This window comes from Pomacea canaliculata, linkage group LG6 (genome assembly GCF_003073045.1).
Source record: "Pomacea canaliculata isolate SZHN2017 linkage group LG6, ASM307304v1, whole genome shotgun sequence".
NCBI lineage: Eukaryota > Metazoa > Mollusca > Gastropoda > Architaenioglossa > Ampullariidae > Pomacea > Pomacea canaliculata.
This window is the reverse complement of record NC_037595.1, coordinates 23,700,983-23,716,612: the sequence shown is the minus strand read 5'-3', so window position 1 is coordinate 23,716,612 and position 15,630 is coordinate 23,700,983. Positions and strand designations below refer to the sequence as shown.

The window sequence follows — 15,630 nt, the reverse complement described above, 5'->3', positions numbered from 1 at the left end:
ACACCTGGTTGCTGTCGGGGGCTTTCTCCAAGTACTACGATTACCATCATCCTTGTTCCCTACCTCCCACAGTGTGACATTAAAGTAAACATGTTTACGAAATGGTTTCCCTTGAGGGCCAAAAGTGAGCATGGGTTACAGTGGATTTTTCAAATGACTGAATTTACTTTGATGCAGAATAACGATGTACGCAATTTGAGATAACAATCTTTGTTCTCTTAATTAAGGATATTCAGAGCTCACGAAGATATTTTCAAGTGTGCACTGAAAGAGATGACCTGTGACCTGTATACCTGTTTTTTCGCATTGTTTGTACATTCGACATACGGGTATTCATGCACCATGTACCAAAGTTACAATTATAAGAAATAAAAATATAATGTAATAATTCTCATAATAACAAATTATGGACTGATACAAGTATATAATTTGTTTAGAATGATATGTAATGTCTACAGAACTAGACAAAGATGATGAATCATGACTAAGGGTGGCATTAAGGAGCATAATTATATTACCCGCTAGTGATATATACCTGTCTCCAAAGCTTGCTGTCTTTGAAAGATTTATTTGTTTAAGAGACTTATGTTAAGACGAGTTTTATTTTATAGAACGTATTTTGGAATATGAATATGTTGGACAGGCAAGACAGCTGGGGATATATTTGTACTTTCTAATTGTAAACGATAACTACATGCCAAGGTTCAACTGGTCATTCCCTTCTACAGAATAAACAAATTTGCTTATTTTCATTTATGGAATTTTTTGGGGAGCCTGATACATTGTGCTAGAAATATAATGTTTCTGCTTTTATGTGCGTGATTTTCTACTTTCTTTAAAATATTTTTGGCCACACTGTTGAGTTTCGAAAGTCTTAAGTTTTAATCACATTATAGGCTTTTGTAAATACTTCTAAATACTTTCACTCCCATTAATAGATGCGCGCGTACCCACCCACCCAGCCAAGCACACACACGCACGCACACACACACACGCACGCACACACACAGAGAATAAAATGGTATCATATGCCAACAGCTCGCTTTCTATCGACCCACAGAGTTCCAAGGACTACACACTGCCGGGGCGCTATTATTTTGTCAAATCTTTTATTGCATCACGGGGGATAAATCTTTACACAGCGTAGATTCCTTCATGATCACGGACTAAAAATTGCCCCTGCTATAAATAAACAGCAGGTTGTTTACTTGCCGTCCAGCTCACTGACCGTCCATCGTAATTTTCTGATTAATCGGTCTCTCTTCACAAAGGTCGAGAGTTTGCTTTGCGATGGACGGGTGAGGATCGAAAACTGCAGGGTGGCCGTGAAAATTATGATCAACACCATCACAACCGTGTTTAGGCGAATCACATGCGGGCTTGGATGAACACGAAAACATTAATAAGGCACAGTTATTTATATGTATGCGCGCGCACGCACACACTTGCATAGACCTACTTTGCTTAGACATAATTCTTGCCTCCGATCTTGGCAAGACCAGAAAAAAAAAACTTCTGCAAAAAAACCTTCCTCTCTCTCCCCCTCCCTCGCCCTCTTCTTCGCTTTTCTTCTGGCGCCTTCTTTGTCACGAGTCTGCAAGCCCACAAATCAAGACCACCACCTCTCACCCCCTGTTCGTGCACACACACACATATTCTCTCTCCACATCACGTTCCTGGCGACTTTTCTTTAAATGCCACCCGCACGCATCCCAGGGGTGTTTCTGGCCATCCCTGTTCCAGCGACCAATTTTGGGGAGTGGACCACTTGCACAATCGAGACTCTGCTGGCAAAACTCTGACCATGGAGTAGGAAGGGAAGGGTGTGTGTGTGGAGGATGAGGACCTTTCCTTGTCCACTTGATTGCTTCGCCTGGTTACCAGCTGCCAGTGATAACATCAGGCCTGAAGAAAAACTCTACTCGTTATATTTAATGTTGATGTGACGCGAACAAGAGTCACGGCGGAAATTTGCCAGAAGAGGACGAGCAAAGGGGACTTCGTTATCTGAAGCAGCGATTTCCTTTGCTGCCGAAAGTACGTGTGTGCGTGTATGTGGTGTCGCATAAGGCCACCGGAGGAGCTGATTTTCGAAATAACAATAAAAATATTTTTAAAATAAAAATTATAATGCTAACGAAACCGCTTGTGCACAGCTTGCATCCCTGTGTCACGTGATCATTTCCTGATCGAAATTCTGGAAAGGATGCAAATTTATTGATACATAACTGATACCAAGTAGAGTCAGCTGGTCACGCCTCGGTATGCATTTTCCCCTAATTCAAGCCTAACTTTAAGAACAGGAATAATGAATGCTTCCAATAACAATTATCATAACTGATCGGGATGAATTTATACTTACGAGGTTGCTTGAGACACACTTCTTTTGTGGACATCAGTCGTGAATGAGAACCGCCCAGAACCGAGTAGCAGACAAAGCCAGTGGAGGGGTAAAGGGTGGGGTAGAGGACATCATTCTTCAGGCCAGCAGTTGTGTAAATATATGAAGAAAAAAATTACATCAACACGACGTCCATCCCGAGAGGCTCTATTCCATTATGGGAAATAGAATTTCTTCTCACTTGTTGCAGATCTGACACAAAAATGAAGAGGTATAACCTTTTCATTCTCATGAAGCGGTTTTTTATGTGAGTCTCTGGTTACATTTTCAAAATGATGATCTCTTGACGTGTTCTCCTGTTGTATTTCTCGAAAACAGTGCAAAGCTAGTCAGATGGAAATATGACCATACAGCATACCATACGAGATATTATGGAAACTGGTACTCATAGGATGCTCACTTTTACAGATTATATTTATAGTGTCGATGTCTGTCGTACCTTTAAAAAAAATACTCAAGCTGGTCTGTAAACACCGTGCGATTCTTCAACGTTCGGTCGGTGAGACGCGGTGCAGTACGTGATGGTTTGAATGACGGTTGAGACCCTTCAAAGCGATCCCGGAATCTGCCTTAAAGCACCAATGGGGTGGAAATATTCTTTATAATGATTAGGTAATCTCAGTGCAAATTGCTGTGTCCCAAATGTGGGTGAATACCTCTCTACCGTTCTCGAGATACATGTCTACAAACATCGCCCTGCACAGAAAAAGGTCAACAGCGCAAACGTCAGCAATGTACATCAACACTATTGCCAACAGTAGAACTGGGATCACGTGTTCATTAGGCATATTACGACTTTGACCTCTTCTGTCCATAGTGAGGCTTGGGGTGTGTGTTTCGAGAACAGAAGCGGATTTGGAGAAATAGTGACTTTCGGTATATGCCTTGCCTTTTGCGGGATTTCTTACCGTGCGATTTCTCGATATTATATAAACATATCCCACTGTTAAAATTTAATTACTCTTTTCCATCGATCCATCCTTCACGTCAGTTTACCTCGTCTCTTTTCCTTGTATCTCTTTGCTCCTCCTTTTCTCTTTCTTTCTCAGACACGCACGCATCGCCCACCCACCCATTCGTATGTTTGCATGTACATACAGCATGCTTAGGATCTCTTGAAGAAAAAACCGGTTAGGAGACAGAAAAATGATCTTCCTATCAGCATTACCAAACAATTAATAATCTGGAACTCGCCGGTCTGGGAATGATTGCAGACATTCTAAAATGTAGAATGAGTATTGCCTTTGCAACATGAGCTGACCAACGCACATGCCAAATATCAACTCTCATCATTTTCATTAGGAAAAGGTCTTTTTCTTTATAAAAAAAGAAGACTCTGCTCTTGATAATGTGCAGTCAACTTGTTTATAGGCTTATCAGTTTACCATTTCTCTCAATCTCTCTCTCTATAAAGGTAAACCACCAACGCTAGCCTGCAAAATGAGGAAAGACTTAAATTTAATGCAAAAAGCCCACTCACCAAAATGTTCCTACATTATTACTAGTGATATCACTGAAAACAGTCATTTGAGAACTAAAATCTTTAGGGGCTTTTAAAATCATGATGCTTAGTGTGATGCATTTTTTTTTCTCCATCTAGAAAGGAGTCTTTTAAGAGAGAAAGAGAAATAGCTATGGGGGTTCAGCAAGCTGTCATGCTTGTCAATCCGAATGTTTGACGGCAGGGAATTCTACTTTCAGCAGACAACTCGATCAGCTGAATGGAGAATAGCAGACACCAAGTCTCTAACATTAGGAACGTGCGAAGCTGACCGGTACTCACAGAGAATTGTGTGTTTACTGTGCTCTTCACCGAGATAAATCCTAGTAGCTGGTCGAGTATTTATGCGTTAAAAAAAAAAGGTTTCTGTAAAAAAAAAATACCCGTGCTCCCACGTGGGTTTGTCGACATGCTCACACGAAATCCTACTCTATGGACTCAAGGAAAAGGAAGAGTTTATGACCCTTGTCGGATTGAACGATAGAACCAGCTGTACCTAGTAAAATATAATTTTGTCCCCTTATTTAAACTGGAGATTACAGGGTATTACTTGCCGGCAGGTCTGACGATGGAGGGGAAAATGGTTAGAAAAAAATATCAAAGCATTTCACTGGGAGATGGCGAGTTTTACGACAGCACTGCGCTGTTCCCAAGCCTGGCGGAAGAGGAAGGGATGATGAAAATGGCGGACTGATGCTGTGGAGGTCCAGTCAGGCCTGTCATGTTTGAGTCATGCTTGACGCGTGTTGAAATCCCGCTGGACACTGGGTTTTTATGGGGCTTACTTCCCACTAGGATCGCCTGTATGTTAGAGATGGGTGTGGTCAACAGTATCTTCATCGAGAGAGGAAGCTGCAGAGGAGGTGTATCAATGTTTGCTTTCTTTTTGTATAGATGATTATCATATGCTTAATGTCGCAGGCTGCTCACAAACTCAAGAATGGAAAATCAGTCTGGGGACTTGTATAACCATTTTTGTTATATATTTAAATTGTCTCTAGCAGTGTAGGTTTGATAAATCTACCTGTCATCACATGTAGGATGCTGTTGACCTGACTTCATAACCCTTCTGCTTTCAGGGAACTGTTCCTGGTAGGCTCATGGACCAATGTCAGTCCCCAGACACCTGAAGTTCAGTCAAGCAAGGCGTGTACACGCACACAAAACCAATTTAAGTTTACCACAGTCAACATTAAGACACGAACTAGCCAACACCGGATTTCTGAAGTTGGTGGCGCATCATGAAAGAAGATTGCGGTATTAGCACATACTTAACAGACCTATCTATAAGGCAAAATATCAACTTCCATTTCTCCCCCACCAAATATATCTAATCAGCAGAATGCCAGCAGACTGGTGCCAGTAATACCACAACTAATCAAACAAAATCTGTGGCACATGCACAGAACGAGTTTTTACACTTTTGTGTGTGTGTGGAAAGGCTCGTGACAAATATTGAATGTGTGCTAGCTGGGTTTCTCAATGGGATGGGCGGTCAGGCTGTTATCAATCAAACAAACTGTTACTGTTGCTGAGTTAGGGGAGGGAAAAGTGTCTCCACCATTAGGCCATTTTGCACTGTAGTGGGATGGGGGTGTATGGGAAAACAGGGAAATCAGGTGGACTAATCAAGGAGACCATACTTGGTTGCTCTCTTATCAGCAGAGGCGACTATTGGCCAGCGGCCACTGAGAAAGGTGTTCAACATATCAGATTTGTTTAATTAGCACCAGTTTGGTTAGTTCCCCCACCACCACCACCACCACCACCACAACCGGAGAGGAGAAGGAAGAAGATCGAGAGAAAAATCGATGTATTTATTAGACTCTGCAGGACAAAGCTCGGATTGCGCTCGACACAGGACTGATGCTGATGTTTCTGTAGCTTAGACAAATCGCTGACATTACTCTGACAAATCTGACAAATTGTCCGCAGTGAAAACACTGGGCAGTATGAGGGAGGACCTAGAATGAAAACGTGGAATGATCTTCTGTCAGCGCTGAACCAAATAAAAGACAGATTGTTCAGGGCGCATCGATCGTCGTCAGGACGAAGACTCGCTAAATTCCATTTGCTTTGAGATCCTCCTCAGATTCCTATACCAATAGTCCTTATTTACCAGCTTTACCTCCATACCAGTCCCCACCATCAGTACAAACTATCATTGACTCCATCTTGATCACCTCTTTAACAAGCCGCAATATAGTCATACAATAAAGTGACCATGTCACAGTCGCGGCAGGGAGAATACTTTTTACTATCCGTGAGTTCATTCTGCTGTCCAAGAGCGACCACAAAGGATAACTCTACATCAGAAACTAGTCATAATCTTGAAAACTAACTCTGATTGACTAGGTGTATCTAAAATGTTTGTTGGTCTGTCGTTTACAGAAACAGGAGCAAGTGGAACACGGTATTGTAAGCAAAATTAAATTGGCTAACTCCTGCCTTGAGCAAGTTTAGATAAATTCAGGGCAAGAGGTTGTTTCCCAAAATCTGCGTGAATACTCTTCCCTACTCCCCCCCCCCTCCGCCAATCACCACCACAACTCACGCACCTTCATTCTTGAGATACATGCCTACAAACAAAGACTTCTATGATCTCTTAAGTCTGTGCCTACAAATATCATCATGTTCAGAAACAGGTGAAAGTCACAAACATCACGATTGTTTATGCAATGGATTTACATTGTTATGGAAATATTCTTTTTTCTATTTCCTTGTTTGTAGGCGTAGTTAACGCTCATTTCATTCTGTGAATAAGATAAAGCTCAAACCTTAATTATGATTAGCATTGTGAAGTTTCTTGCTTTGGTTGCGCAAAAAGTATCTTTCGCTGACCCTTTCCCAGTAATTAAAAAAAAGCACAGCACTCGTCCTTACTTTTATCAAAGTATGAGATGGAGGAATCAAAATCTATCCTGCAGTTCTACATTTGTTGCTAAGAAAAACATGAAAATTGCAGCAATATTATTGTGCCTTTTGTTACACCGTCTTCTCCAAGCTCAACCATTCTTACTACTGCTAGCTTATTCTTCCCCCGTAAAGGGCGAGGGCTAAATGGTTAAAAGGCATTTTTGCTTATTTCACCTCTCGTCTAAAAAGTCGGGGTGGGAGAGAAAAGCAGGGGAGATAAATACAGTAAAACATCGGAAAGGATTGCGAGTGACCTCCCTTACAATGGTGGGTGCTCGCAGTCTGGAGCAGACAGCTGAAAGTCACTTTGACAACAAATTACAAACACTTGATCAGAGTGCGACCTCATTGACACTCTTGACTTTTCATTAGAACGCCTTCTGACTCAAAATGGTGGCCTTTAGGTGTTGTGTGAATCAGATGCTGAGATTAACACATGTGAACAATCCTGGTAGTGCTGTCAATGTCAGTCTTTTTGGTGTCTGTTGGCACCGAATCTTGTGCCGCTCGACTTTTAAGCAAGCAGTTTTCAAAATGCCTTTAAACCACACCTTCGCTCCTATGCTTTGCAACATGTTTTCAAGATCGTTGTCCACTTTTGTTCGAGAAACCTCACCGATTAAAAAACATTTCACTTTTTTTCGAACTGCTTGTCCATCCGAATTAAAACAGCGGGGTCTGGGATACTGCTCTCCTCGAGTGCGTCATGTCACAACAGCTCCGCACGACAGAAGTCGTATCAGGAATCTTCTGATAGCCACCTATGTTTCAGGAGCCATTGGTGCAACCCTTTTGGCTGCCATAGGATACAGGGCATTCGGGCGGTTCAAGAAAAGAGCACGTGGGATCGAAGAGATCGACGAACCTTTTTATGGACGGCGAAAACAATATATTTGTCGATATAGAGGCTATACCCTTCCATCATCACTGATAGATACCATAGCAAACGATGTACCATGGTTTGAAGTTAGAGATGATGATATTTGGGTTGTTGGTTTTCCCAAATCAGGTGAGTTGGTGGTCGTAAGAAATTCAAGTCTTGTATACAGTCGTTCAGAATAATACGATCGAGTTGAAAGAAAAATCCACCTCAGTAGTGTGTGATTTCATTAAAAAAAAAATAACCTGCAATTTACTTAAATGTAGCAGGATATGTGACTATCACAGATCCCCACACAAATGACAAACCTTGTAAATGACATGACTGTATATAGTATGAATTTTGTTTCTAATTTATTCCCAGGAGCGACTTGGATGCAGGAAATTGTGTATTTAATAGCTACAGACTTCGATTATGAAAGTGCAGGAAGTGCAACAATTGAAGACCGATTTCCATACTTGGAGTATCCTATACCAGGATTAAAAGCTATCAGTGCCATGTCATCACCACGATTCATTAAGTCGCATCTTCCTTTCTCACTTCTTCCCAAGGACTTGACTGAAAAAAAGCCAAAGGTGACAGTATGTTATATATGAAGAGCAGCTGGTTGTAGAAAATCATATGTGTGTGAGAGAGAGAGAGGTGCACACATTCGGCATGCTTGTGTGGAAAGAACAAATTGAAAGAGATCAGGTAGAGAGGACTGATTACAAGAAAAGTAGCAGAGAAACAACTACAACAGGCGATATGATAATAAGAAAACTTTTTCTCTTCAGTCCATGGTTTAGATAAAAACTGGCAAAATGACATCTTGATACTCAGATACTGAAATATGCATAGACTGGGTAGTCTTTAAAAAAAAGGACAGTACTCTTGTGTTTTAAAAGGTATGGCCTTCTCAGATTTCTGCCATTTTGTCCTAATGTTAGCAGTCCATGCATGACTCTGTGCTATTTCCAGTGGACCTTTAGCCTTTTTTTTTCTAGATGACACCTGAAGCTTTCTGAGCAGTCAGCTAGAGACATGTTTGCAGGATCGTAGTTGTCTTCATTTTACTTAACTTCCTTGATACAGCATAATAATGAATAACTGCTGCTAATATCTGCTTAAATATACATGTTTTCAGATTTACAGAAGTTTTATTAAAAAAGTCTTTAACTTATGATTTACAGATAATCTACATAGTTCGGAATCCAAAAGACACAGCTGTTTCACTGCATGCCTTTACAAGACTGCAGGGAACAAAACTGAATGGCACCGTAGAGAACTTTGCTGAGATGTTTTTGAAAGACCTTGGTAAGCATGGTGAAAGGTGTATAGTTATGATGAAAATGGTATAACTATTCTGCTAACTAAAGTATTTATTTAAAGCACACTTTCAAAATGTCTTTAGTATAGTATGTCTTTATTTATAGAATGTCTTTATATCTAGTCTATTTTTATACCAGCCTTCTAGATAACTCCCCCTGAACACTGGTCTAGAGTTTGTTCCAATATTTAGATTTGTGCATTTTCTGCTGTTACTTTGGTAATGGTATTGCTAATGAAAAATGATTTTCACAGCACTCATATTAATTCACAGTGTTTAATTTATAAAACTTAGACCAGTCCAGTATAAATACCAACCTCATAAATTCTTTGCTGTTCTGTTTGTGTGTATTCAGATGTATTAGAGCATAATCTTTTAATGGTTTGTGCAGTCATTTACGGACCATGGTTGAAGCATGTTCAAGAGGCCTGGGAACAAAAAAATGAAGGCAATGTACTTTTCGTCAGCTACGAGGATCTTCACAGGGTATTCAGAAACTGATATGTTCATAAGAAATTTCTGTAGATTTCCTCATGAGAGCTCATATTGTCTGCTCTTTCACTTTTACTGACAGCATAACCATGTTCTTATTTGCAAAGGCCTTATTCTAGCTGTTATCATGAAAAATTTGTTTGCAAGAAGTCAATCACATGTAGAGTTTTTGGACTTGCAGTGACAAACATTATATATCACTGTAATAAGCATCCATTTTCTCCCCTCCTACTGACACAGGATTTCAGAGGAACAGCAGGTCAGATTGCGAAATTCTTGGGCAAGCCAGCATCCGAAGCACAGCTGGCTGAGCTGGAGCAGCACGTTTCTTTTCGCAGCATGCAGAACAACGACAAACTCAACTACAGCTGGTACAAAGGATTCTGGGACTTTGAGGGGACACAAGAGGGCTTTATGAGAAAAGGTAAGTAAACAAAGCTTTTGTGAATTATTATTAGCTGCAATAAGCAAGTTCTTTCCCCTGGACAACAAACTGACTTGATATTTGACAATACCTGCTAAGATAAATTGTGGAAACAGTTACCTATGTTATCTAAATGTTGATCATTTATCCAAAAACAAACATGGACTGCAGACACCTTCCTTATGTTCAGTTCAGTCCCTTGGGGATAAGTGGTCTTACTGAAATGAATTTGTCAGGGGGAAAAATCCATGGCATCATGCTTTGCATGTTTATTTAGGTAAGGTTGGAGACTGGAAGAACCACTTCTCACCAGAACTGGCCAATCAGTTTGATGCCATGACTGCAAAGCTCGAATCACTTGGTCTCACCTTTGTTGATGATCTTCCAGAAAGTGATGTCAACAAACCAGAGATTGTTACAGCCTGAACTATTAGCTCCCTGCATGTACAAGAACTGCATGATTGGTGCTGAGGTATGCTGATATAATTATCATCAAGATTTTCTCCTTGTGACATGTCTTGCATAGGCTGATAAGGCAGCTTGTCCATGTCTGATAGATGACAAGTTGATATTAGGCCAGCCTAGTCACTCGGTATTAGCTGAATGTTAATACAAAGTGTATAATAACATTCTACACAAATCGTTAGCTCTTATGGTTTTAGTAGGCAGGGCATGTGTAGAGTTTGCTATGTTGGTGAGGTCAGATATTGATGTGCATGGGTGATAGCTGTAAAGTGCTTTGAACCTGCCTTCAGATTGGGGAAAAAGCACTATACAAATATTTCACTATTAATCCAGTTCAGTCTCCTTCAAGCAACTTTCTTTCACTCCAAAATTATTTTTATTCATGTGGGCAGGTGCTTTATTATGTCAGTCTTTGTTGGATTACTTCTTTTTAGATTTGGCAGTGTAGAAATGGATATGTACAAGCACAGTAGACAAAATCCTCAAAAGATAACATTTTTGCTATTACTGGATAGTTTAATCGTAACGCTGACATGATTTTATAGGACATAATATACAACAAGAAATTATCATTGGTCAATCTCCCCACAAGCATTTCCATGCTCACAGTTATCTGGAAAACAGAACACCACAAAACACCAAGAAGATTCATCGGTTTCTTTGACATAAAACAGCTACATAAGGTGCCACCTGAATGGCTTAAGAGTAACGTATGAAAGCATCGTAGCCTCTTCATTTGTGTTTGGCACAATCTAATTAAAATGTAACATTATTTCTTTTTCTTTTGTTTTACCTTGCAGGATTCTGTATCTTGCTGTGCACTTGGATACCAGTTTTAAAAACCTCAAAAGACAACTTGAAAATTGAGAAAAATACACAATAACAGATTTGTTATTTCAACAGCAAGAACACTAAAAAGAGAAAAAAAGTCAGAACTTGTCCATGAATCCTTTGTGTGTTTTCGATATACATATTTTTTACACTCATTTAAAAGTTTAGGGTGGGGAAAATGGTCAGTCTTACATCAACATTTAAGCATTTCCATAAACCTGGGTTTTTTTTGTACACATAATCCTTCACGATAAATTTGTGAAATTCTCAAATTAGTTTCACAAATGGGGGCTATTAAGCACCATTTCCAGTCATAGAATTGCATGCTAGCAACGGTTCTTGCAAGTTAACTTCTCAACAGAACTTGCAAATATGCACAGTTTGTCTACACAGGTGGCAGAAATATGCACAGTTTGTACCTACACAGGTCACAAAAGCATGCACATTCTAAAGATTTGCCATTGTATCTGCATTTTAACAATGTTTGGCTTCTGCAACTGCATGTGGTCAGATACAACTGACATTGAGGAGAGATGACATGGCCATCACTGCGGTGGTAATGTAACAGGACAGACATGGAACACTACTACACACAGAGCAATCATCAGTTTCCTGTGTGGAGAAGCAGCAGTCTTTTAATCCGACGAACAATTGCCTCTGTGAAGCTGTAGTGTGTGTGTCTCTTGCAATAGCTCTGTAAGAATAATAGGACAAATTCAAAAAACAATGAAAGCACATTTAGTAATAACTCTGGACATTTTTCATACCAGTCCTACAACCTTTTCAACTGAGCCAATAACCGAAAATGTCCTTGCACATGCAATGAAGTATTATTTAACTACAGCTTTAAAGTATTGACATGAGGTGGGGGAATCGGTGTTTTACACTGAGCCAGCAACTAAGGCTATATCACGGCAAGGCACCCAGCCCTGTAAACAGATGTCATATGCAAAGGAAAAACAGCGTGCTCAAGACGAGAGCTGAACCCAGGACAGCTGACTCTCATTGTATTGGTGACAGGTGCTAACTGTTGCGCCATAAGATTTATATGTGCTCATGTGCTAGCAATATACAGCAGTACTTATATATGTTGACTAAAGCAAACTAAATTCATTCTATATATAGATATACACAGCAACAATATATATGTGCACATACAATCTATATGATTATTTCGTTAACATAGCCACCATTAGCCAAACATCTAGCCAAAGATATTGCCATCCATGACCTTGCTATGGTGTCTATGCTCATTGTAAGCTTACAGAGGCTTTTATGATGTATGTGATCTTGCAATTGGTGTTTGTAGACCCTAAAACAGGAAAAGGAATGAACGAAAAAGAAACAGCAGGGATATGCAGAAATAAAATGATTTCCACCTGGTTGATGTCAAGAATTTTTTTCAGCAGCGTCTCATTCAACACCACAGGAGCATTCTTCTTCAGCGTCTGCAAGTCTTCGCGTGTCACCCCTAACGCAGCCTCCTCCATCTCATTGCTAACACCCTCCAAGTCACCTCCACCTTCCTGCACCCAGGATGTGTCTGTTGGCAAAGAAAGTATTTTTACATGCTGGAATACAGAATTTCTTATCCTTTCACTTTTACAAGATACCACACATTTTATGTGGACATGTACTGGTAATATACGCCCCCTGCCCTCTGTTTCAGTCATCTTCAAACAAATCTTAAAACCACAAAGAAGTTCAATTCTAGTAAATTCTCTCAACATAAGGAAGATATAATAGCATCACTTAAACACTAACCTTGAAGATGCCTCATCTGGCGCTGTCTTTGAGCTATAGACTGGAAGGACAATGGCTGCTGATTACTAGGTACACATCGCAGCAGGTAGTACTCTAGGTGGCGCCATATGATGAACAGACAATTCTCAAGAATATCTGATTTGTTGTTAAGGTGCTGTCTGATCAAGAACTGTAATAATTATTCTTCAGGTAACAAGGGGGCGCTACATGTTTTTCCAGTGACTATGATTTTTGTATGGAAATTGTTCATACAGTCAAACTTTTGTAAGTTGAAAATTCAAGGGACCATTAAAAAAATGAGCTACAGAAGGTTCAAGATAAGGAAGTTTGTCGAAAAAAAGAACAATTTTTTTCACTGTGGACTTATCTTTATTTCTGCATGTGCATGTGCATAATTTTTTTCATCAAAAAAGTCTGTTATGGATGTCTGACGACAATTTCTCTTCATTTCTTTTAAAATAAACGAGTTGATGACAGTGAGTCAAAAATGTTCATGGGTACATCTTTGCATGAAGAGATTGAGGAAGTTGACAGTTTCACCTTTCTTGGGTCCAAAATGTCAAACACCGGGGATGCGGAGGTGGAGATCTGAGCCCCACTTGCAAAAGCCAGCTAAGCCTTCGCCTCAGGAGCACATGGAGGGCAAAAAACATCAGTAAGAAGATCAAGCTCAGAATCTTCAAGTCAAATGTGATCAGCACCCTCCTTTACGGATCAGAATCATGGAAGATGACCAAAACCATCGGTAACAGGCTTGATGTCTTCCAAAACAGATCCCTCAGGTGCATACTTAAAATCTTTTGGCCAAATACCATCACCACTGAAAAACTGAAACCGAGTCCAGGTTCAACAAAGGCAGTGGCAATAGATTGTACATGTGCTCCGCCAGCAGACAGCAGACCTCTCCAGCCGCCCAATGATGGACTCCAGATGGCCGAAGAAAACAAGGCCACCCAAAGGAAACTTGGAGAAGAATAGTGGAAAGGGAGATGAAAGGAAAGGGCTGGACATGGAGTCAGTTGGAGCAGGTTTCAGCCGATCAACATCGGTGGCGGACTCTCGTTGAGGCCTTTTGTGCAACCTAATGCACAAAGAGGAATAGACATCTTTGCATGACTCGATCAACGAATGAATGTCATTCAGCATGGTTCTTGCCTCCTCCAGGGTCATAAGTGATGGCGATTCTTCGAAATCACTTTCATCTGATTCATCCCAATTCTCGACCAACGCTGACCTTTCATCCTTAACGCACATGTGTTTCCTATACAGAAAGGAGAATATGGGAGCACAGGGTTGATAGGGGAGGAGTACATGATTTTACATTTCCAACATATTTTCAAATGGCTTCAACATGCTGACCATCTTAAAATTATTTGAGTTGTGGAAGTTTTTGGCTATTTTGATTCGAGCTATGGAAGTTGAATATGCATTGTTTTAATCGGAAACCAACCGATGTTTAAAATTCAGGTTAGGGAGAATTTTAACTTACAGAAGTTTGACTGCACAAGGACTACTTTTCTAGAGATAATGTTATGGAAGTTTTATGTATGAAGACAGAAACATACTGAAATGAGCTTGCCATTCACAGAATACCAAGGAGATAAGAAAACTGATAAAATCAAATGCTTACAAGCACGTAAATCCTGAAATTTATAAAGATATATGCAGTGGTTAATTGAGAAGTAAAGAACATAATGCATTTCAGACATCCTGGTTGTCAAGGATACAAGATAAATGCTGAAGTTCTTGACTCTTGCTTGCCACTATCTGATGCAGTCGTTGACGTGCCACTGCCTGTCGCTGGTGTGATGACATTTTCTCTGAGCCAGTGACGTCTGACAACTATGAAAAATACAAATACTGTCACATATGATGCTTGTGCAATAGTATAAGCACATGTTGGTATGCTTGGGTACACTTTAAAACCAGAGCTCCCCTCACAAGAATTTCAATTTTCTTACTATTTAGATTGGTCTCAAACCCCTTTTTACCCTGTCCTTAATTTTCTCCTATTGGCAGCAATAGCTAACTTATTTATTGTCATATGAGGTCAATGCTTCTTATTCGAATCACATACAATGGAGTTCTTTACCCTGCAAGTCAGTTTGCAACATAAGATCTGACTGGAACCAACCTGCTTGAGATCCTCAGAGCTAAGATCATGGATGGATGAAAGCTTCCGCTGGTGTTGGCGGTGGGAATCAGAGACTGCTTGGAACTGGTTGGCACACTGACGCAGCTGGTACACAACAATACCCAGACTTGGCGCCTGGTATGTGCTTAGACTCCCCATTCCTGACAACTCTGATCATACGTATTCATAAATGCTGAAGCCATACTACTAGACATTTATTGTTAACCTTTCTGAAAATAAACTTTTTCACAAACAAGGCACTTAAGGAATGCTCTAATGTTGTATGGAGCTGGTTAACAGTAATAGCTCAGATACAATTTGAGAAACTCTGCCAGAAATCGTAATGGAAAACAAGATAATAGTCTAGGGTGTTGTCCCACATACCTTCTATGTTATCACGAGCTGAAGCTTCATCAAGACTGGGTCCAAAAAGAATGCGACTATAGTTGTATGAACCACCTAGATTTTACAGGCAAGAAAAATCAAACTCGGTTATGGTAGCACACATTTGTT

General features: G+C 40.2%; 2 protein-coding genes across 4 annotated transcripts in view; one reads left to right on the top strand and one right to left on the bottom strand.

Annotated features, from left to right (window-relative positions):
• Positions 1-7,060: 7,060 nt before the first annotated feature.
• Positions 7,061-11,329, top strand: LOC112566368 (sulfotransferase 4A1-like). Its single transcript, XM_025242526.1, has 7 exons — positions 7,061-7,827; positions 8,062-8,273; positions 8,871-8,994; positions 9,399-9,493; positions 9,740-9,923; positions 10,201-10,395; positions 11,189-11,329. The coding sequence occupies exons 1-6, from the start codon at positions 7,209-7,211 to the stop codon at positions 10,347-10,349; spliced, it is 1,383 nt and encodes a 460-aa protein (XP_025098311.1). The 5' UTR covers positions 7,061-7,208; the 3' UTR covers positions 10,350-10,395; positions 11,189-11,329.
• Positions 11,031-15,630, bottom strand: part of LOC112566367 (nuclear pore complex protein Nup205-like) — a 27,430-nt gene continuing 22,830 nt past the window's right edge. For all 3 annotated transcript variants that reach the window (XM_025242522.1, XM_025242523.1, XM_025242525.1), the window contains exons 35-40: positions 15,502-15,576; positions 15,118-15,287; positions 14,711-14,825; positions 12,984-13,118; positions 12,599-12,762; positions 11,031-11,913 (exon numbers count right to left, since the gene is read on the bottom strand). In XM_025242522.1, the coding sequence (XP_025098307.1) occupies positions 11,824-11,913; positions 12,599-12,762; positions 12,984-13,118; positions 14,711-14,825; positions 15,118-15,287; positions 15,502-15,576 (749 nt within the window). In that variant the 3' untranslated portion in view covers positions 11,031-11,823. The remainder of the gene's footprint in view (positions 11,914-12,598; positions 12,763-12,983; positions 13,119-14,710; positions 14,826-15,117; positions 15,288-15,501; positions 15,577-15,630) is intronic.